Source organism: Ursus maritimus, unplaced genomic scaffold, assembly GCF_017311325.1.
Source record: "Ursus maritimus isolate PB19 unplaced genomic scaffold, ASM1731132v1 scaffold_5, whole genome shotgun sequence".
In the NCBI taxonomy this organism is placed as follows: Eukaryota; Metazoa; Chordata; class Mammalia; order Carnivora; family Ursidae; genus Ursus; species Ursus maritimus.
The window spans coordinates 77,298,646-77,321,626 of record NW_024426663.1 but is presented as its reverse complement, the minus strand read 5'-3'; the positions used below and the strand labels follow the sequence as shown (position 1 = coordinate 77,321,626).

The following is a 22,981-nucleotide window of genomic DNA, read 5'->3' as shown; positions in this document are numbered from 1 at the left end:
TGATGCTTTATGGGGAGAATATTTTTAATGGAAAGACAGTGATGTGGAAACCATGTGTCAAGGAGGAAAGTAGCAAAAGGGAGAAGTAGAAGATCCTGCAAGAAAAAGAGAGAAAATCCCCCAAAATGTTTTTGACCCCACAATTTCTCCTCCAACCCCAAGCCATCTAGTCAAAAATCATATTTTTCTATACAGACAGAAGTAGGTGTGACTTACAGATTTTATACATGGACTCAAGCTTATGACAGAAAGGACACAGAAACGAGCTTGCAGGGGCTCTCGAGGCCAAGTCTGAGACAATTTTGGCATCAACATACACAATGATATTCACAGATTACAGTCCATTGAATAAAATAAGAAACCATGCTTCCAGTCATAAAAACAGAAGATAAAACACTCCCCTAAAGTGGAAAGCCAATTAATAAGAGTATAAGAAATGACAGAATTATGAGATCTCCATGTGGAAACCGTTGTGATGACAATAAAGCAAGTGTCATCCTTAGATGCTAAAACTGGTGGAGGTGAGTTTGTCTAGTACAGATAGACATCCACAATCATCAGATCGCCTCTCAAGATACGAATGACCGTGAAGAGAAAAACAGTGACTTTAGAGGGGGAGACAAGGCCAACACCACCTCAACCAAGATAAAGCTGAAATTACTAACATCGCCAGGCTCCCAGTGTGATAAGACCATGAACTGAGAATACAAAATTGCTTTGGTGGGTTTCTTACCAAAAAAGCACAACATAAACCTAACCATGTGGAAAACACTGTTGAAAGCCAATGGAAGGACAGTCTAGGGAAAAAAAAAAGCCTATTCATTTCACAGAGCTTTCATGAGAAAATGGGTTTGGTAATGCAACAGCCAACAAGAAAAGGGCCCAACCCACCTGAAAAGGTGGACATTTTAAATCATTTCATTACTATGAACACTATAAATTAAATGTATCGGGCATGTCAGTCGTATTATAAAAGGTTGCTTTGAAAATGGCCTATTAGGAAGCTATAAAAATGGACAGTATTCTCTTCTGCCTAGATTCTGAACAAGCCTCTTTGAGAATAAGAGGAGAAACCAGGCAAGGCGAATATGTTCACAACTCAATGATGAGTCTTTCTTTGCCTAATCCTCTTACGCACATTTTTTTAGTTTAGTGTGTGTTTCCTGACTTGGGATAGGAACCAATCTCTCTTCCTCTGGTGATCTAGGGAGATGAATGAGAAGGCAAAGTATAGACAGGAAAGAGGGGTGTTGATAGTTTTGTTAAGGAGATGTTTAAATTCAACAGTGGCCCGAAAAATGTTATGACCTTGGGGGTGCAGTTGGTTGAGCACCCGACTCTGGGTTTCGGCTCAGGTCATGATCTCAGGGTCGTGGGATTGAGCCTTGAGTCAGGCTCCATGCTGAGCGTGGAGTCTGCTTGAGATTCTCTCTCCCTCTTCCTTTGCCCCTCCCCCTGCTCTCACTCCTTCTAAAATAAGTAAATCTTAAAAAAAAAGCTATGACCTTGAAGTGGCCCTTGGGTACAACCTCTTAAACTTGATGTGCACTTCACCTAGGGTGAGCAGGCAGTAAGATCTGTTTTATCCTACATCAAATGACCCAGTATAGAGTTGGGCCAAAAAACTCTATTTAATCATTTTTACTGATAAACACACTGGCCTTCCTACTGATCCTCATTCTGGCTGGCCTGGGCAACCTCTTCCTGAGAAGGCAGGCTCTCTCAGGCATCAGCCAAGCTGAGGAGCCCTGTGCTCCTCCCCAAGTCATTTCCTTGCCTCACGGCAAGAGGTAATCACCATGCTGAGTTGTGTGTTTGTGTGGTAGCCAGTCTACAAATATGGTCCCTACGATGAACCACGACCCTGGTATTCACACCCTTGTATCACCTCCCCTTGAATCTGGACCTCGTCTATAAATAATTTTCCAAGAGAATACAGAACTGATGTCATGTGACCTCCAAAGCTGAGTTCTAAGGTCTACACTTTGTAGATCTTTTAGAATGCCAGCTCTTGGGACAGTGTCTCTCAGGAACCAGCCACCCTTCTGTCCAGTGCCCAACCGGGCTCTCAGCAGCAGACATCACTGGGTGCCGGCCTCCCTGGACACCAAGCGTAGGTGAGTGGCAGCCGCCATCTGACTGCAAATGCATTAGAGACACCAAGTAAGAACTGCCCAACTGAACCCAAATTGGAACCAACGGTATTAATAAAGTGTTGTTCTAAGCCACTAAATTTGGGGATGAGTCGTTACATAGCACGGATGGCTAGAAGATCTTGTTATTCAATCACTTGCTATTTTTAGTATCTTTACATGTATAAATCACTTAAAATCAATTTAATATTGCAGAACATGTTGTTATACCATATGTTGTTTCCTCTGACTTCTGAAAAATCAACAGGCTTTGAAATTCATCTGTGTTTGCTTATGGCTTTGGTTCATTCATTCTCCCTGCTGCTCTACATTGTTAATATTCCAGAGTTCTCCATTTTCCTATTAACATTCAGACTACGTCGAAATATTAGCTTCTATGATCAGTGCTGCTAAGAATGTCTTTATATCTGTCTCTTACTGCTCATATGCACACATTTATCTATCATACATACATAGGAGTGGAACTTCTGTTTTATGTCGTGCACAAGTTCAACTTGATAGGATGCCGATGGTCTGTATCAACTTACACGCCCACTAGTAGAGTATGGATTCCAGTTCTTCCGCATACATTCCAAAACTCAGTAATGTCACACATCTTTGTTTTCACTCATCTTTAAAAAAAAAAAATCATAAAATTTGGGGTGCCTGGCTGGCTTAGTGAAGTGTGTGACTCTTGATCATGGGATTGTGAGTTCAAGCCCCACGTTGGACACAGAGCGTACCAAAATAAATAAATAAAATAATAAAATAATGTCTATTTAAAAAGAACCTCAAAAAATCCTCTCTGTGATCCTAATTTCCACTTTTAAGCATCTTTTTGTGTTTTTAGAAATCTGTATTTCCTCTTCTGTGAAATAAGTAGTCATGTATTTGGACCACTTTTTTTTTCCCTACAAGGTTGTCTTTTTTATTTTTTTTTTCCTTTAAGCTGATTTGTACAAAGTATTTAAACTTTCCAGACAATAAGCATTTGTCAAAAATGTTGTGGAAAGACCTCCTATTTTATGTCTTGACTTTTCAATTCCATTTTGGTATATTTTGATAACCGGATGTTCTTTTTTTTTTTTAATGTGAGCAAATATAGAAAAAGATTTCATGGCTTATCTGTGTCCCGTTTAAAATAATCCTTCCCTATTGTGAGGTCATAAAGTTATTCTTTACATCTTCTTCCAAAAGACAAACAATTTTGCCTTTCACAGAATTCTTTTTGTGGTGAGGGTAGGCATCCAATTTTTCTTTTATGTAGATGAACCATTTATCTCAAAGCCATTATTCATTATTGAATAATTTGTTTTTTTCTCTACACTCCTCCTGTCATGACTACTTCTAACATTTTACCATTTTTTTCGGCAGGTTTCTGGTAAATACCCTTCTACCAGGTTAAGGAAGCTCTCTCCGCTGCTTGGCTAAGACTTGTTACAATGAATGGGTGCTGAATATTTTGGTTGCTTTGTCTGCATTGAGATGAACATACGGATTTTGCACCTTGAAGCTTCCCAGGTGGTACACAGCATCTGTAAGTTTCCTAATTCTAAACAACCTGCCCGATCTTTTGAAAAATCCACATTTATCATGATGCATTAACTATGTTGAGGTACTTCTGGATTACATTTGCTTTGTTTAGAGTTTTTACGTGTTTGTTCATGGATGATGTAGGCCTGCATTTTTTCTTTTGCTTGTACTTTCCTTGTCAATTTTGGTACTGGGTTATATTGGAATCACTGTTCTTGTACACGGTCTCCTCTGGAAGATCCTGCGTAAGACTCAAATGGCCTGTTACTTGCAAGTTTGAGAGACCTCAACTTAGAAATAACTGGGCCTGATATTTTCTTTGTGTAACTTTATTCAGATATATCTGGTGGGATTATTTTTAGGACTATACTGTTACTTGGAGATGCAATGGTCTGAATGTGCGCCCCTTCAAAATCCGCGTTGAAACCCTAACCCCAGAGGTGGAAGTATTAGGAGGTGGGGCCTTTGGGAGGTGACTGTCATGAGGGTGGAGCCCCATGAATTCGATTAGTGCCCTCACAAGAGGCCTCAGAGAGCTCCTTCGCCCCTTCCACCATGTGAGGATCCAAGAAGCCACCGGCTAGGAACCAGGAAGACGATCCTCACCAGGACACACCTGTGCAGGTGCCATGATCTTGGACTTCCCAGCCTCCAGAACTGTAAGAAGTAGGTCTCAGTGGTTTATAAGCCACCCAGGCTGCGGTATTTCATTATGGCAACCTAAGTGGACTAAGACGGAAATTATATTTTCCTAGAAATTTTCCCAGAAATTAGAGAATTTAATAGAATGGTTATGGGGAAAGAGGAACTGCTGTGGAGGATAACATGACCCAGAAAAGTCTGTTCCTCACCGAGTCTGGAACAGTAAGACTGATTAGTTGGTCCCAGGAAGCAAAAGTTGAATTCAATGATTTCTGCTTTAGCTCAGTCTCCACCCTCAACAGTAACTTTTTCTGAGGTGTTTTTTTTTTTTAAACTCTTGACAAAGAGAAAGAAACTAGTCCCCTTTTTAAAAACAAAACAGGTAGTTCAGTCCTTAGGTGCTTGCCTACTTCTGGTGATACTGGACAACACTAGAGGATGTTGCTTCTGTAAAGTTCAACGAGTTTAGTTTGACTTGGGAGATAACTGTTTTTACGTCGCCAGAATTATTATTCACATTTTAAAAATGCTGAAACATGCTAACTTGTTGAAGCGTCTAACAGCCCATTTACTGAACTTAGATTCTGAATTCCTGTCTCCTGGCCCTCAGAGTGTGGGAGGGAGTGAAAGTTACCTGGTTCACTTTACCTCCAGCTAGGACGGTGATCCACACTGTTGCTGGGCCTTCCTGGGTGGTAACCAGAGAGCTCAATGAAGCAGGCACAGCCTGGGTGCCAAGAGGCATGCTCCCATCTAACACTGTAAGATCACTGCTAATGTGTATCAGTGGAGTAACTTGCAAAAGCAGTAGTTGTCTGAATAACCTTTAATTCTCAACCTCACACAGCAAAGGTAATCACTTTATGATAAAACCAAGTGAACTACCATGCATTCTGTGACTTAAAATAGAGTGACTTTTAGATCGGCTTCAGAGCTGAGAACAAGTCGTCAGGGAGAAAACTCACGGGACCGTATGCCTGCAGCGTTTACAGAGTGATTTTCTCTTCAGGTAAATGGCTTGGAAAGCAGAGAAGAAACAACCCAAAAAGTTTTCACAACCATCAAGTACACGTTTTGCCTTTAAACTATTAAAGAATACATTTTAGCGGCAGTGAGGTAGCTACAGGTCACCTGCTTACATTTCTCCTCCAGAACAATCCACACTGGCTTGCATAACACTTAAATGTCGTTTCAAAAAACAGATTCCTAGATAAATCTAAAGTCTGGATTTTATGGCTGCACTTTTACATAAATCAACACACTTCCCAGGGAAGCTTGCAAAAGCTGGGGGCTCTTCTTGCACATCACCAGGGTGAAGATAAAAGAATCTTACACATTCTCTACCTTACAGTCAGTAATAACTTAAATACTATGAAAAAAAAAAAAACATTTCATAGCAGCTTTCCTAATACACCTAATGTTTGTTACCTGCATCATGAAGTCTCTGATGTCTGAGGAGGTCTACATTCTGAAGTTTAACTCACAATTAACCACTCTTCACCACTTCCTGCCCAGGATGAGTTTTTCGAAATTGACTACGGAATGAACTTCAGTTGGAAGACTTTCCACATGTGTTTTATTTATAGTTTTTCTCCAGTGTGAGTCCTCTGATGATTGGTAAGGGATGAGCTCTGACTAAAAGCCTTCCCACATTCTTTACATTTATAAGGCTTTTCTCCTGTATGAATCCTCATATGTGTCATAAGGGAGGAACTTTGTCGGAAGGCTTTCCCACATACTTTACAGTTAAACGGTTTCTCTCCAGTGTGAATTCTCTGGTGCTGAATCAGAGCTGAGCTTTGGTTGAAGGCTTTTTCACAGTCATTACATTTATAAGGTTTCTCTCCAGTGTGAATTTTCCGATGAGTATTAACTGCTGAGTGGGAACTGAAGGCTTTTCCGCATTCTTTACAGTTATACGGTTTCTCTCCAGTATGGATTCTGTTGTGTATATTAAGCCGTGAAATCCAGGAGAAGGCCTTCCCACATTCGTTGCATTTGTAGGGTTTTTCTCCCGTATGAATTCTTTGATGCTGTATCAGAGCAGAGCTTTGGCTGAAGGCTTTCCCACATTCTTTACATGCATAAGGTTTCTCCCCAGTGTGAATTCTCTGATGTATGATAAGGGCTGAGTGGTAACTGAATACTTTCCCACACTCATTACAATTAAAGGGTTTCTCTCCAGTATGAATTCTATGGTGTCTACTTAGCCGTGATATTGAAGTAAAGGCTTTCCCACACTGACTACATTCATAGGGTTTCTCTCCAGTATGAATCCTGTGATGTTGAATAAGAGATGAGCACTGGCTAAAGGCTCTCCCACACTCGTTACATTTATAGGGCTTTTCTCCAGTATGAATTCGTTGGTGGTTATTCAGGGATGAGCTTCCTTTAAATGTCTTGCCACACTCGTTACATTTATAGGGCCTCTCTCCCGTATGCATCCTCTGATGTCCGATGAGAGATGTGGTGAAACTAAAGGCTTTCCCACATTCGCCACAGATGTAAGGTTTCTCTCCTGTGTGAACTCTGAGATGCTGAGTGAGAGACGAGCTTTGGCTGAAAGCTTTCCGACATTCCTTGCATTTATAGAGCTTCTCTCCAGTGTGGATTCTCTGGTGTTTACTCAGGGAAGAACTGTGGAGGAAGATTTTCCCACAAATGTTACATTTGTAACATTTGCGCACCGTATTGACTCCCAATTGTTTAAACAGAACTGAATACTGCTGGGAATGGGGTTTCCTTCCTCTGGAAACAAGTCTGGGTTTTCTAATAAGGGATGATTTCAGACTGAGATTTTTCCCGAGCTCAATACTTGTAAAGCTCCTCTCCCTCACGTAGGTATTTCTGATGGTGACTAAGAATTTCCTGAAAGGTTTGTTCTTTTTGACTTGTTGCTTCTCTAGCTTGTCCTCATTTTTGTAGACTTTCCCCAACCTGAAGTCAAAAGGACCGTCACCCAGGAGTTTATTCATTACTTCCTGATTTTCTTCTTCAGAAACTGTAGTTTCAAACAAGCGCTCCCATCCTAAAATAAACAAAACGGGTAAGTCTCCCTTGCCCTGAGAATAAAGAAAAGTGACACCAAAATATACAAGGATTTCTGACAAATACATCCTGGATTCTTAAGAAAGCACGGGGAGAAAGAAGGGTACGAGAAAGCAGAAGCATGGGAGACACGCTTGGGTGGAGAGGGTCTGTGGAACGCTGTATGTGGGTGAGCTCCGAGGGAAGCTCCTCCAATGAGAGCAGCCAGGAACCTGCTCCAGGAACAAAGATCAGGTCAGCAGGGGACAGAGCACTTCTGAGTTCAGCGGGTTGTGTTACTCCCCAGCTCCCTCTCCTGTGTCAGTCACCGGCTTACTCAAGGTAAATCCACGAGAAAGCTGCAGAGAGGCTATAAGTAAAAACCAGAAGAGCTGTGGGCCTTAAAAAGCTCTCCGAAACCCAGGGCCTCGATTGGTGCTGTTTTGGAACTCCTCCCAGTGCTGTACATGGTGTTATGATGGACATTTCCTCACTCGTTCAAGCAATTATTTACTGAGTAGCCACCACGCAAAGGTCAAGATCAGGATTATGGGGAACACATCAGACAGGAATCCAGTTTTTGTAAGGTTTAAATTCTAGCAGCAGGGTATTAACAGTGACCAAGCGACCAAATAAACAAGGGATGATGAGTCCTGGGGGTGAAGAGAATGAGGAAAACAAACAAAAACAAGGTGATGTGCAGTACGAGTAAACGAGCCGACATTTCAAACTGGGGGATAAGGAAGCAGAATTAAAGGTGGGATCTAAATAATGAGAGCTGGCCACGCAAAAATGTGGGTGGAAAGAGGATTCCAGTCAGAAAGAATGTAAGGCAAGCGTCGGCTTCGAGTTGTCCAGGAACCCAGATTTGTCCAGTGTGGCCTGAGCAAGAGGGAACAAGACAGTGTTGGGAGGGGAGGAAAAGAAGTAGGCGGCAGCCATATCACGCGGGGTCTTGTAAGATATAGGAAGACATCTGGAATTTCTTCAGAGGATCCCTGAGGGTTAGGAGGGACAGGGCAGTTTTGTTTAAACAGGATCGCCATGGTGGTGTGACAAATGGATTGTAATTGGGGGTGGGGGGAAACAAGGGCAGGTGCAGAGCAGCCACTCAGGGGACTGGAAGGAGGTGATGGCAGTCTGCACTGGCATGGCGGGGAGGGGGGCATATTTGGGATGTGCTGAAGGCAGAGATGACAAGTACCTTCACCTACGAATAGGATGTACAGGGTACGTGCAAGAGAGGACTCAAGGATGCTGCTCAGCTTCTGGCCGGGGCAGCTCGATGGGGACCGGTCCCATGTAACAATATGGGGAATACTGGGGGAAGAGTACATTCTTGACAATAATTTTCAGTCCACTTTTTGATCACTTAGGATACTGTGTGAGGAATGGTGTCATTGCTTCCAAAAGAATGAAAGTATTTTCTTAAAGAGTTTTTATTTTCCTAACTAAAAAAGAGATATATAATCATTATAAGAAAAATAAAGAAAAGACAGAAAACTATAAATACGAAAATTGAGTTTACCCCTACACACGACACACAAATAGAATCATTGCTAGATGTGGAGTTTAGCTCACCAGAATTTTTCTGGATATTAGAAAACACTTTTATTTAAAAAGTAAAAATAGGTTGAAACTACACTTCCCCCTACCCACTCTTCACTTAAGAAAAATCGTGGGCTTCTCTCCATGGCAACGAATGAAGGTTGACACCATCATTTTATTGGCAATGTAAGATTTCAAAGCATAAATGTAATCGTAATTTAAAAAATCCCCTTCGAAGAGTCACTTAGCTTTCTTCTCCCTAGTGATCCCTCATGTTATAACGAACATTTTTTATACTGCCTTTGCTACTCTGCACAATTATGGAATTATTTCCTCTGGATAAACTTCCAAACCTGAAACGGATTTTAATAAAGCCAGACCATCCTGCAGAAAGACTACACCTATCAAAATCCCAGGAAAGATACTCAGGTATACTCGGAGCAATAGGAAAACACTGGATATGTATTTCTTAATTTGTGGGAATATAATAAGGGGAAAATGGCATCTCATTACTTTAGTTTGTAACTCATTGATTATAATGAAGTTGAATAGTTTTTCAAAGAATCCTGGGTGAATTTTCAAATTCACATTGCTTGGCTTTTTAATGGTAATACTCATGCCTTTGTACTGTAATTATTTACTCTCTGGACCTTTTCTCTGTTTCTCTTTATATTAAACCTGTGTATTCTATAACCACTATAGCAATCTTAGTAATAGGAAAAAACTAGAAATTAAAATTTCGAGGAGATTTTTAAATAAAATATGGCTTAACAATACAATAGAGCTCTTTCAGAGAGGTAGGCCTCTATTTCATGAGGGCCAAATAACTGAAGGACAGTCACAATTTAAAATTGGTTTGAGAACAGTACGTATAATCAATCTCTCTCTCTCTCTCTCTCTCTCTCTCTCTCTCTGTGTCTCTCATGCACAGACACACTCAAATATTCACAATCTGAGAGGATAAATAGTAAAATATCAACAAAGGTTCATCATGGTTGGTTGGCAACATTTCAGGGGAATTTCCTTTTTTTTTTTAAAAAATACCACATACATATACCTTGTATAAATTAAAAGTAGTTCATTTTTTTCAAATGCTTGCAAAAGAACATAGTCAATTTGATACAATGATTTCTTTACCAACCAGAAAGCTCAGAGTCAAATTCGAGACTCACCCATGGCTACCATGCTGGCCCTTACCACAGATAATTCACTTTCTAAGGTTCTGACCAAACTTCTATTTTACCATTATTCTTACAGTTAGCTTCCTTGGATTGTTGGTGGAATGTGGCAGAATATATGTTAGTATGTAGTAGGAAAAAAAGATCCCTGAAGTGAAAAAAAAGACTTGGCTCTTCAAAGCAATGGGCCCTGTGATGCCAGATAACAATATTAAAACAAACTCCTTGATATTTGATACAACCTAATGAATCTTCTGAATTCCAAAGATAAAGAAAATATCCTATAATATTCTAGACAGAAGACAAAATAACGGCGGGGGGACTGGATTTCTACACAGAAGATAGAGGAAAAAGAATCAAGCTAAGGGAGGACTTTTTATCAACGACACTCAATGTTCAGACACTAGAACCAAGCGTGAAGGAAAAAAAATTTGATGCCAGGATTCTAGATCCATAATTCTCACCGGAGAGGTAAAGAACTGATTTGATTTGATTTGATTGATTGATTGATTATTTTTAAATTTATTTTTTAAAGGTTTTCAGTATTTGACAGACGGCACAAGCAGGGGGAGCGGCAGGCAGAGGGAGAGGGGGAAGTGGACTCCCTAACTGAGCTGAAGGCAGACGCTTAACCGACTGAGCCACCCAGGCGCCCCAAAAGAATTGATTTTAGACATGCACAAACGGAGAACACATGAGCCTTTCTGAAAACATTATTCAAGGAAATATTCTAGTCAAAACAAAGTGGAAAATCTGAAGACAAAGCTCATGAATGGAAACAAAGGACTGAGCTGACCCAGAAAGCCTGCCATTGAGGGAGATGAATGCTGGATAAGGAGCAAACTCAAAGGAGAGGGCCACCCTCTGGTGTTAGAATCAAAGACAGAAGAGAACAAAAGCAAAGACAAAAAACAAAACAAAACCCAGAATGACAACAACAAACAAACAACAACAACAACAAAACAACAAAGGAGAACAGCGAATGAGAGCTTACTGACCCATCGGCCCAGAGGAGTTGTAGAGACTGAGAGATATGTCCTAGCAGCCAGGAAAGTATTATTTTGAATATTTTCACACAAAAGATTTAGGAGAATGCCGGGTGGAATACCTGCAAACCTTCTGCAGAAATTCTATCTATCACCGTGTTGCTACCCCTGCTTTCTCGCTCTTGGGTAGTGTGTGAATACACACACGTCTGCCTTTCCTTTTTAGCTGGGCCGTCCGTGATATGCTGCAGACCAAACAAGTCAAATAAAAACCCAAGCTAGAACAATGAGGGATGTACTGTAGTGACAGAGGTTTGTTCCAACCACAAAGGGAAGATAAGTAAAGAAAATAATCAGTCCAAAAATGGAACGGGAAGTCCTCAGAGAGGGAGAAAAACAGGAGAGACTCTTAACTCTAGGAAACAAACTGAGGGTTGCTGGAGGGGAGAGGGGTGGGGGGATGGGGTGACTGGGGGATGGGCACTAAGGAGGGCACGTGATGTGATGAGCACTGGGTGTCATATGCAACTGATGACATACTGAACTCTACAACTAAAACTAAGGATGGACTTTACGCTGCCAATTGAATTTAAATAAAATTTAAAAAAAAAGAAAAGAATCAGTCCGGAAAAACAGGGGAAGACATGACTCACACACCTTTACGCATTATATATGGTGTTACATGCTCTGCATTCACATTACAAAGGACATCGGAGGCAAGCGGGTCCTTCTTGGGAGAATTCAAACTCTCCCTCTGAACCTGCCGTATCAAGGACTCAGAAAGGTAGAGAGAGAGAGGAGATGCGCCCTCCCCAGACTTTCCCACCTGGCCTGGCCCATCCCGGAGGGCCCTGGTCAACGTCTCCTGATCAGCAGCACCCAGACAGTGAGAAAATGCTCTGGCCACTTCCCAGTCACTGTCACTCACCTACACGTGGGCCTCGAGAAACTCCATTTTCCACCATCCAGGGATCTTCTCCCTGCTGTAACTGGAAGATGACCTTTGGTGTGGAAAACAGGATTCCTGTTCGTGAGCAAGAAGAAGAGAATGAGTCCGCTGTGCAGACATGAGCGGCCACCCTGGCACACAGATCCGGCCCCAGGGGCTCCGGGGCAGAGGGACAGCTGAAGGAAGGAGAGGTCTGTTCAGAGAGGGGCTTCGGTCAAGCTCCTAGAGGATGGCCAGGAGGTGGTCCCAGGAAGAAAGTCAGGGCGCTGGCTGTGCTTGCTTGTACACTGGAACCTCTCGGGACACCCAGAGGGACAGTTTAGGGACAAAGAACGGCAAAGGCACACAGAGGCTGCCCATCGCCAGCTCTACCAACCCGCGGCCTTTCCTGGCAGTGGAGGGGAATGCAACTGCCACCCTGTGAGCCCACGTGCGGCTGAACCTGACCAAGCCCCCAAGTGTCCCCCTCGGAGAGGGCCCCATGATGCTCCCCCGGCAGACGCTCCATCACGAGGAAAGGTCCTTACCCAGCGAGACGAGGGTGCCGTAGTTCTCCAGCATCACCTCCCGGTACAGGGTTCTCTGCGCGGAGTCCAGGCGCAGCCACTCGTCCTGGCTGAAGAACACGGCCACATCCCTGAATGTCACAGACTCCTGCAATGGCAAACCCATTCCTGCTCACCCGGGACCATCCCCCCAAGGGGACAGCTGAGCAGCCACCCTGTCGCCACGCAGGGTTGCGAGCATCTCCAGGCGAGTCTCTGTCCTTTCCACAGGTACGTACAGTTGTCCCACTTCTGCAGGGGGGCACGTTCCAAGGACCCGCCCCCCAAGAGGTTGCCTAAAGCTTGGAGAGTACCTAACCCTATATATACTGTTTTTTCCTATAAATACAACCCTATGATAAAGTTTAATTTATAAATCAGGCACAGTATGAGATTAACAACAAATAACAGAACAATTATGATAATATGCTGTAGCAAAAATTATGTGACTGTGGTCCCTCCCTCTCAAAACATCTTACTGTGTTGTACTTACCCTTCTTCTGCTTGTAATATCGTCACAGCTAGACCCCAAGACCTGACCTTTACTGCCCACCTGCTGCTGCTCATTGACCTTTGTCCACATTCTTCCTCGAGCTTTTCTTTCCAAGTTCTCTCTTAACTCGGCCAGATGGGAGGAGAAACCGCTCCTCCAGCAGTAGCGACAGCCCTGACAAGATCTCCTGCTGGCCCAGGCCACCCACACCTTTGAGCTAGAGCCCCGACTCGGCCTGCACAGATGGACCGTGAAGTGACCTCTAGTGACCCACAGTTACCTCTACCTCATTATAATACTACAATCTCCGCCCAAGGCGGAGCACAAGCCTCATTTACATAACATACAATGGGTGTGGGGGGGTGTTTCCTTAAGGCGCATGCGCGACCTTGTGTTGGCCTCTACATGCAGTGACCAGGGTCCCCTTTTTTTTTTTTTTTTAAGATTTTATTTATTTATTTGACAGAGATAGAGACAGCCAGCGAGAGAGGGAACACAAGCAGGGGGAGTGGGAGAGGAAGAAGCAGGCTCCTAGCGGAGGAGCCTGATGCTGGGATCACGCCCTGAGCCGAAGGCAGACGCTTAACCGCTGTGCCACCCAGGCGCCCCCCAGGGTCCCCTTTTTAAATAAATAATCATCTTAACCCTAAATAACAGGAACCCATCCACCCTGGCATGGGGAGTCACGGCTTTGGAAGTTATTTCCCGTGATCTCATTTGCTGCAAAAACGTTTCCCTTGTGCGACAGCTCACCGGGCGTAATTTCTATTGGAGGCAGACCCAGGAGCAAACTCACGTTGGTGTGGTTACATGACGAGACAGTCAAGTGCCCACACGAGGTGAAGTGAGGTGAATGACGCAGGCTTTGTGGTGCAGCGTTCAGCTACCACTGACCTTCTGAGGACAGGTCAGAAGCAGGATCATCTGGTAACTGAAGCCTCGGGAAGGGAAACAATGGATGGGGGGCGGGGGCTATTGTAAGTCTTTTCAATAGCTCAGTGTCACTTGCCAGGCTCACAATTCAGGATCATTCTGAGGTGACCTGCGAGCCAACTCTGAATGTGCCTACCTCTCAGTCTCCAGGGAGGAGGCGGGCCTAACAGGTCACCTGACAATGTCCAAACTACAATGTTAAGTGGAAGCCACTTAACATGTGAGTGAGCCTTCTGTCTTGGCAATCTCTTCAATGGACGGCCTGGGATGCACAGGGCATTCTGGCCTAACACTTACTTAATGATCAAAGCGTTTTCTTTCTCTTCTGCTTCTGTGGAGAGGTTTTCTGGGTTGGGAGGACATTATGTTCTTAATTATTTCCGTAAGTGCCACGAAATGGCCAAGAAGGAAGAAAACACCGTGGACCAGATGCTTCATTTCCCTCAGTCTGTCCCCCAAAAGCACTGGCTAGTTGGGACTACTTTTCCTTTCACCAGCTCTATAAGCCTGGTCCTGCTGGTAAGCCCCACATCGCCCAATACAGTTGACCCTCGAACAACAGGGGTTTGAACTGGGCAGGTCCAAATATATACAGATTTTTTTCCCGATAAATACAGTACTGTAAATGTATTTTTTCTTCCCTTGAATTTTCTTAATAACATTTTCTTTTCTCTAGCTTGCTTTATTGGAAGAATACAGTACAGAGTACATATACCATACGAAATATGTGTTATCCGACCATTATTGGTAAGGCTTCTAGCCAACAGTAGGCTATTATTAGGGAAGTTTTTGGAGGAGTCAGAAGTTATATGTGGAGTTCTCATTTGCCACCACGTGGCTGGAGCCAGAGTGTATTATGCTAAGCAGTGTCAGTCAATTACCTGACTCCCTCAAGTTTCCACCCTTCACAGGAAAAAACATACCTAGATCCATTCAATTCCTAATCAACAAGTACTTAGCTGTTAAGTGGGGAATTCCGACTGAGACTGGCCCTGAGAGCTAGAGAAACAGCTTCCTTCCCGAGTTACCCCACCAGGCCCTCGGTCCCTCCGTGGGCTTCACTGCCTAGTAAAGCTCAACGATGGCTTCACTGTGTTCACGACCTCTGAACCAGGAAGGCAGGTAAAGAAAGAAGCCTTCGCTCACCTGAGCGTGGGCTGGCAGCAACCTTGTGGCCATTTCTCCCTCCCTGCTGCCCCTCCTGGAGAAGGCACCTGAAATGGGAGAAAAAACTGTGAGCAGTCTGTCTGTCCATCCTGTCTGTACTCCCACCCTCATGAGGCCTGACGAAATTAGAGAGCTCCACACACTGAGCACCCTGCAGACGGAAGCCAGAGGGAACGTGGGAGCCCAGACATCCCTGAGTTAGAGGGTCCGTGGGCATGGCCGCCCAAACCAGGAGTGGGCAGCAAGCACACTTCCAGTCACCGGCCAGCTACCTTTCAGCCAGTGGTTTCTGAATAAAGATAAATCAGACTAAGGAATTAGAACCATCTGATGTACGTTAACAGAGTAAAGGGCAGTCAGGCCAGGCTCAGAGAGATGTTCAATGAAAGAGAAATAACATAAATACTCAGCACATCTGCACTTAAATGTTTTGAACTATATTATAATAATTATATTGTACCTAACATAGTATATAATTAGATATAATGTATGACAACAAAGTAATAACACGATTATAATTATTATATATAATTATAATAATTCTTTACATAACATTTGAAGGAAATTGGTGTCCGTTTCAGGAAGAGCCAACCAAAAATTAGTCTTTTCTTTCCCTTGGAAATGGTGCTTCCTTTACGAAGAAAGAGTTATCAAATCTCCTTAAAAGAAAACATTACCCATCCTCTCCCTGCTCCAAAAAAAACCCACAAGGCTCAAAAGAAAGAGCATCATTGGCTACAGATGAATTTTAAAATCTGGAGAAAAGGCAAGTAACTCAGCAAAAGGGCAAAATTAAACAAAAAAAGAATAGTCAAATCACTCTAGGATTCACTCTGGGAGAACAGGGCCACACAAGCTCAATCTAGCAAGCATAGCAACAACTAACACACATAAAAAGTTGAAACTCGGGGCGAGGTGGGAGTGGGGGGAGACCAACCAACGCGCCCAGCCAAAAACCGCCCCAGGGTGCACGAACCCTCCCTCCAACAAGGCAGAGCTCCCTGCAGTCTCAGTTCTGGGACCAGGGCTCCACGAGACTTGCCCGAGGCTGGCGCCCCGGGCTCAGGCGGTGACAGCTCCGATTTCCGGGGCTGGGGGGCCGCGGGAGCGCAGAGCTCCCGGGGCAACGCCCCCTCCCCGGGCCACCTTCACCTGCCGAGGCCGCCGCCGCTCGGACGCCCGCAACCGGGACTCGGCTGAGACTCGCGCGGCGGCCGGCCCTCTGCTCTGTCCCCGCCGCTGGAGCTGCGCACCCCGGGCCCGCTCTCACCGGCAGCCGGTACCTGGGCCCGCCGCGACGGGGACGCCAAGCGGCGGACCGCACTGGAGACAAGCAGGATACCTAGCCTGGGGACATTTTTCGCCGCCGCCGCCAGGCCGCCAGGCGCAACTGCGCCTGCGCACGAGAGATGAGCCGGGCGCTTCGGCTGAACCGCAGCGCTTTTTCTTTCGAACTATGTTTCCCAGACGTCGTCGCAGGACGGCAGCCTACGGTGTCCGAGAAGGGCCAATAGCGGTAAGGCTAGAGAAAGCCGGCTTGCGGGAAGCCCTAGAAGGCTGAGTGAAGCCAGGTCTTTTTCTGCCTCTCTCACCGCTTGTCCTGTCGCGTACCCTTTTTGCGAAAAGTGAGTATGTATTTAAAAATATGGAAAATGAGGCTCTCGCTGCAGCTTGTTCTTGGAGGGTGAGCGAACTGTGTCAACCAAAATTCTTGGAATGCCAAGATTTGGTCAGAGGCGAGGGAAAGCTTTCTTGCCACGCGGTTTGCACGCCCCGGCGTCGCAGTCTCGAGCTACAAACTGAGAGTCCTCTCCGAAGGGGACCATTTCGGCTGAGGGTTAACTAGGCAGAAACCGCAAGTTCTGTGCCCTTATCGAGGCTGGTCAGACTTGGGTCCCAAACTGCAGCTTCAGGAGCGAGTGACAAGGCGGGTACAGCTCGCTTTTCCGAGCTTCAGGATGTGGCAGATCCTTGAAGAGCATGATAAGTTGTGTTGCAGGGGTCTTTCTGCGAATGTTGTCGCCTCAGGCTGTGCTGCCTGGTTTTGTTTCTCATGATCCTTTGGCCAGACTGAAATTTTAGTTTCTCTCCCTTGACATGAGGGAACCCATTTTGTCTGTTAGCTGTTGCTGTGTAATTATCGGGGTCTTTTGTTCTTGGCTGTTCAAATCTATTTTACACGTTTTTGAATTTTTAAAAAATTAGGTCTAAATGTCGTAACCTGTAAAAGACGTATTTTTAACTGACATTCACATTGGGTTAAAAAAAAAAGCATAAACCCAGCATTTCCTTTTTCACGACACTCATCACTTCTTTTAAAATGGCGCCTCTGAAGGCGCCTGGGTGACTCAGTCGGCTAAGTGTCTGCCTCGGGTTCAGGTCATGATCCCAGGGTCCTGGGGTCGAGTACCCCATCAGGCTCTCCGCTCAGCGGGGAGTCTGCTTCTCCCTATTCTGCTTCCTCCTTTCCCCCTGCTTGTGCATTCTCTCTCAAATAAATAAAGTCTTTAAATAAATAACTAAATAAATAGTGAAATGGCTCCTTTGAATTGTAAAGTTTGTCTTCTAGCATTGACTATAATCCCTTTCCAAACTGCATCCTCAGTGACTGGTATTGTACAAACCAAAGAATATGTGCTCCGTGATCTTTTCGAATGATCTTTTTTTTTTTTAATAACTAAAACTGAAGGGCACTTGAGGATAGAAAACAAAGAGATTAACTAAAAGATGCTAGGAAAATAATATGAAAAAAAATCTGGGATCACGCAGTGTTACGTCAAACAAAAATTGCAAAAAGGATGCAAGGCAAACAACTTATTTGGGGTCTTAGGAATTGCAATTTGAGAGACACAGGTATTTGGGAGAAAACTCAAATAGTGCTCTGCCTTGGAGGGGGTGGGGGAGCAGAGGGTTTTTAAAGGCAAAAAAAAGAATTCCAAGAAGTCTTACATAAATTGTTTTGCAAAATTATGATTGCCTGAAAGAGTCTAATTTCTGTTGAATTCACAGCTTGCTATCTGGGCTGCAAAAAGCAGGATATTTCAGTTTCAGTGAGCTATATTTAAAGTACATGTTTTGTGTGGAGGTGGAAGTGGATAGGCCCCATGTCCTTAATGGCCCCCTGGTTCCATTTTCCATGGGCTGTCCTGACAGGAGTGACTCTGTTTCAGGTTTTTCCTTTCACAATTATAACATGACAAAGATCATTTCAAAATAAAATAATTAAATCGGACAAAATGAGTTGTTTCGTATTGATAAAAGATAATCCATATTCCTAACCGTTAGGGAAATGCAAATCAAAACTGCGTTGAGATAGCAGTTCACATCCATTAGTATGTCTGCTATCAAAACAAAACAGGACAGTACAATGCAGCAAATGAGCATTGGTGAGGACATAGAGAAATTGGAATCCATTGCCAGTGGAAATATAAAATGGTGCAGCAGCTGTGGAAAATAGTATTTTCCTCAAAAAATTAAACATAGGATTACTATATGACCCAGCGATTTGTCTTCTGGGTATATTCCCAATGGAATTGAAAGTGATGACTTAAACTGGTATTTGTACAGTACAATGTTAATAGCGGCATTATTCACAGTAGCAAAAAGATGGAAACAAGCCAGTGTCAATGGACAGATGAGTGGACAAACATAATGTGGTGTGTGCGTACAATGGAAAATCATTCAGTTGTACAAAGGAAAGAAATTTGGACACATGCTCCAACATGGATGGATCTTGAAGACATGCCAAGTAAAATAAGGCAGACTTAAAGCAGACAAATATTCTATGATTCCACTTATATGAGGTATTTAGAATAGATTCTTAGATAGAAAGAGGAAAAATGGTTACCAGGGGTTTGGGGAAGAGGGGAATGAGAATTTATTGTTTAATGGGTATAGAGTTTCAGTTTGGATGATGAAAACTGGAAATGGATGGTGGTGATGGTTGTACAACAATACAAATGTACTTAGTTCTCCTGAACTGTACACTTAAAAATGACTAAAATGGAAAATTTTGTGTTATGTGACCTTTATCATGATAAAAATAATAGCAATACAAAGTAAAGATGTAACAATTATGAACTGTTACTGGCAAAAAACATAACATTGAGATTTACAAAGTATAAATAAAGTGACAGAGTACACGTGATTGCCTCCTTTTTTCTCTTAATATTCCTTAAAATACAAAAACACATACATATTTAATTTTCAAAGGAATAGATCCCTTACAGCCCCAGAAAATACCATCAGAACCCCAGAAATTGAGAGAAAATTTTGAAGGCATGCAGCAGTGTGCCCTGAGATCCAAAATCCATCTAATAGAAAGATTCAGAAGAAGTAACCATGAATGAAGAGGAGGAAAAATTATAAATAGATTACAGATAAAGATATGGAACCGTTCAAGCTGAAGAAGGCTTGGGTCTTCAGATTGAATAGAATATAAGGTATTGAACATAATGACAGGGTTGGGCCGGGGGAGGCCTACAAAAAATATATGCTGGATGAAATTTCAGAACTCTTTAGGATAAACAGAAAATCCTAGGAGCTACCAGGATATAAAAATGAAATAAAAGATTACCTATGTGTGCCTTGCTACAAGTAATAGAAGATGGACTGCTTCCATTGTCTTAAATGATAAAGGCAGAACAAGAAATTCTTGGGTCGGACTCTAGCTCCAGCAGAATGAGTAGTTGAGTGAGGTCATCAAAAAACCAAGTTTCTTCCCTCCCTCCTCTCTGCTGCTCTGGAGTTGGGTGCGATGTGGACATAGACACAAAATTAAGATTCTGTTGGGAAATAGGAAGAGGGTGTTGAATGGATGTTGGGTGATCAAGAATGCCCACTATTCCCGGCAAAGGAAAGAGGGTGAGGCTGATATCAGACTCTCAGCAGCAGCACTGGATTCTAGAAGACAGTGTGGAGTAAAAACCTCAGATTTCTAAAGTAAAATGACTTAGAACTTGTAATTCTATAACCCTTTAATCTAGCATTCAATTGTAAGTGAAGTAAAGGCATTTGGAAGACGAAAGTATTTGCATAGATTGTAATCCCTAAAATATCTCTGATAGATATACTCCATTAAAAAAATCAAAGAGGAGTGCCTAGGTGGTTCAAGTCAGTTGAGGATCTGACTCTTGATTTCAGCTGAGGTCATGATCTCTGGGTTGTGAGATCAAGCCCCATGTTAGTCTCCACGCTGGGCATGGAGCCTGCTTGGGATTCTCTCTCCTCTCTGCCCCTCCCCCACGCTTGCATGCTCTCTCTCCTCTCTCTCTCAAAAAAAAAAAATCAAAGAAGGTATAACTTGTATAGATTAGAGGAGAATGTAGTAAGTACATTACTAAAACATCGGGGTTCAGAATGATTCTTGGGGCATATCGTGAAGATAATTTAGTAATAGGATTAAAAGCACAGGTGATAACAGAAGGGAATGGCAGAGAGGATATGATGACAGGCTAAGGTTCTTGTCTTTGTCAGGGGGATGACACAGATACCAACTGACTTCAGATGTAAATTTTTTAAATGTTTAAATATGTATATTAAATTTTTAATAGAGACCAGTAGGCACATGGAAACATGGTATATGACTTCCTAACCAGCCACAGAGTAATCTTAAACTATATTCTTTTATTTTATTTATTTATATATTTATTTTTTTAAAAGATTTTATTTATTTATTCGACAGAGATAGAGACAGCCAGCGAGAGAGGGGACACAAGCAGGGGGAGCGGGAGAGGAAGAAGCAGGCTCATAGCGGAGGAGCCTGATGTGGGGCTCGATCCCATAACGCCGGGACCACGCCCTGAGCCGAAGGCAGACGCTTAACCGCTGTGCCACCCAGGCGCCCCGAAACTATATTCTTTTAAGTCAACATTCTTTTTTAAATATGAATTATTTGATTTATTTTTGCAATTAGATCTTCACAAAGTTGTCTTTTCACTGTGTTTTGTTAACATGAAATTATACTTTTGCGTAGTACACCAAAGTTGGTCACCTGGGGAACAATAGTTGTATATTCAGTTTAACAGAAATAAAAGGATTTTGTCTTAAAATGCAAGATTTTATCTGCTGCAGAAGCTTTCATCATGTGATCACATTATAAAAGTTTTGAAGTAACATTTTAAAATTCTTAATAAGATTGTTGTGTAGGTACAGCTCCCCATCAGGGTAGTGGAGAGCGATCTGCAGCCCTGCTCTACATCAGCCAGCTCTGGATATTTCTTCCTTTCCCGCACATCTAGCCTGTGTCCTGAGCCTCGGCATCAGCCCCTGCACTAGGCAGGAGTGTGGACCCAGGGCACCGGGCTGCTCTAGGTGGGGAGGAGAGCGGGGCTTGCACCAAGCTGCCTCATTCCCCAGGGTGTGAGCACCCACTCACTAGCACTTTCCGCACCTTCCAGCCCACCAGGCCATCAGTGTTCGGAGTCTTGGACCTGACACATCAGGAGGTAATGCTGGCTCAGCTTTGAGTGTTTTGGGGAGAATGAAGACACCCACCAAAAGGAAGGCTTTTCTACCAGGACCTAACTCACCGGTGGTCTGGACCACAGACCTCCTTTCAGAGAGACACTGGCCAAGGATGGAATCACCGCTTTAGCTGTTGGCAGTTTACCTTCCAAATTGTCGAGTATATTTTTTGCTGTCTGCATCTCTTGGAATAGAGTTACTGCCTACTTGTCCACTGGTATCAACAAGGAGACTTAGAACCAAAATTTAGAAATCTAGCTTACTGTATTTTATTTTCTATCATGTATATGTGGGAACCTGTACTTCCATGACGTTGCCAAGCAGAGAGACCTACGAGGTCTCTGCAAAGCTACATATTGGACTTCATCAAAATGAATAATTTTCCACTCATCAAGTGACAGTTTTAGGAGTGTGAAAAGACAAGACACAGATGGGGAGAAGCATTTGAAAAGCATGTATCTGGGGGCACCTGGGTGGCACAGCGGTTAAGTGTCTGCCTTCGGCTCAGGGCGTGATCCCGGCGTTATGGGATTGAGCCCCACATCAGGCTCCTCCGCTATGAGCCTGCTTCTTCCTCTCCCACTCCCCCTGCTTGTGTTCCCTCTCTCGCTGGCTGTCTCTATCTCTGTCGAAAAAATAAATAAAATCTAAAAAAAAAAAAAAAAAAAGAAAAGCATGTATCTGGTAGATCTGTATCCAGAATATATAAAGAACTTTCAAAAAACTCTGTTGTGCTACGCCAAACACCCTAATTTTTAAATGGGCAAAAGATTTGATCAGATACTTCACTAAAAAGATATAAGAATGGCAATTAAACTGAGACAGTGTTGCACAACATCATTAATCATTAGGGAAATACCAATTCAGACTATAGGGAGATACCACTACATACCTACTGCAGGAGAAGGGACCACAGCCCCTCAAATATGTCTGCCTCTTAATCCCCTGAATGTGTGACTGTTACCTTATATGGCAGAAGGGACCATACCCGTGTGATCAAGTTAAGGATCCTGAGATGGGGCAATTTTCCTGGATTATCTAGGTGTGCTTGGCATAATCACATTGGTCCTTACAAAAGGGGGGCAGGAAGTCAGAACGGAGGTTATATGATCATGGGAGCAGGGGGACAGAAAGAAAGAACTGAAGATACCACACTGCTGCCTTTGAAGATGGAGGAAAGAGGCTGTAAGCCAAGGAATACCAGTACCTACCACAGGCTGGAAAAGGCAAGGAAATGGATTGTCCCTTAGAGCCCCAAAAGGAAGCAGCCATGCTGTCACGTCAACTTGGGCTCAGTGAAATTGATTTTGGACTTCTGGCCTCCAGAACTGCAAGAGAATAAATGCATGTTTTAAGCCACTGAATTTGTGGCAGTTTGTTACA

General features: G+C 43.4%; 1 protein-coding gene and 1 pseudogene across 3 annotated transcripts in view; one reads left to right on the top strand and one right to left on the bottom strand.

Moving 5' to 3' along the window:
• The window catches only part of LOC103679980 (zinc finger protein 879), a 39,693-nt gene extending 23,166 nt beyond the window's left edge, over window positions 1-16,527 (bottom strand). The window contains exons 1-5 of one of the 3 annotated variants that reach the window (XM_040622613.1): window positions 16,417-16,527; window positions 15,113-15,180; window positions 12,523-12,649; window positions 11,975-12,070; window positions 5,867-7,335 (exon numbers count right to left, since the gene is read on the bottom strand). In XM_040622613.1, the coding sequence (XP_040478547.1) occupies window positions 5,888-7,335; window positions 11,975-12,070; window positions 12,523-12,649; window positions 15,113-15,145 (1,704 nt within the window). In that variant the 5' untranslated portion in view covers window positions 15,146-15,180; window positions 16,417-16,527 and the 3' untranslated portion in view covers window positions 5,867-5,887. Of the gene's footprint in view, window positions 1-5,866; window positions 7,336-11,974; window positions 12,071-12,522; window positions 12,650-15,112; window positions 15,181-16,403 lie in introns of those variants that run through there. The other 2 variants (XM_040622614.1, XM_040622612.1) reach the window with 2 other exon arrangements.
• Window positions 16,528-19,966: 3,439 nt separating this feature from the next.
• On the top strand, window positions 19,967-22,154 carry LOC121100798 (annotated as a pseudogene).
• The last annotated feature ends 827 nt before the right edge of the window (window positions 22,155-22,981 follow it).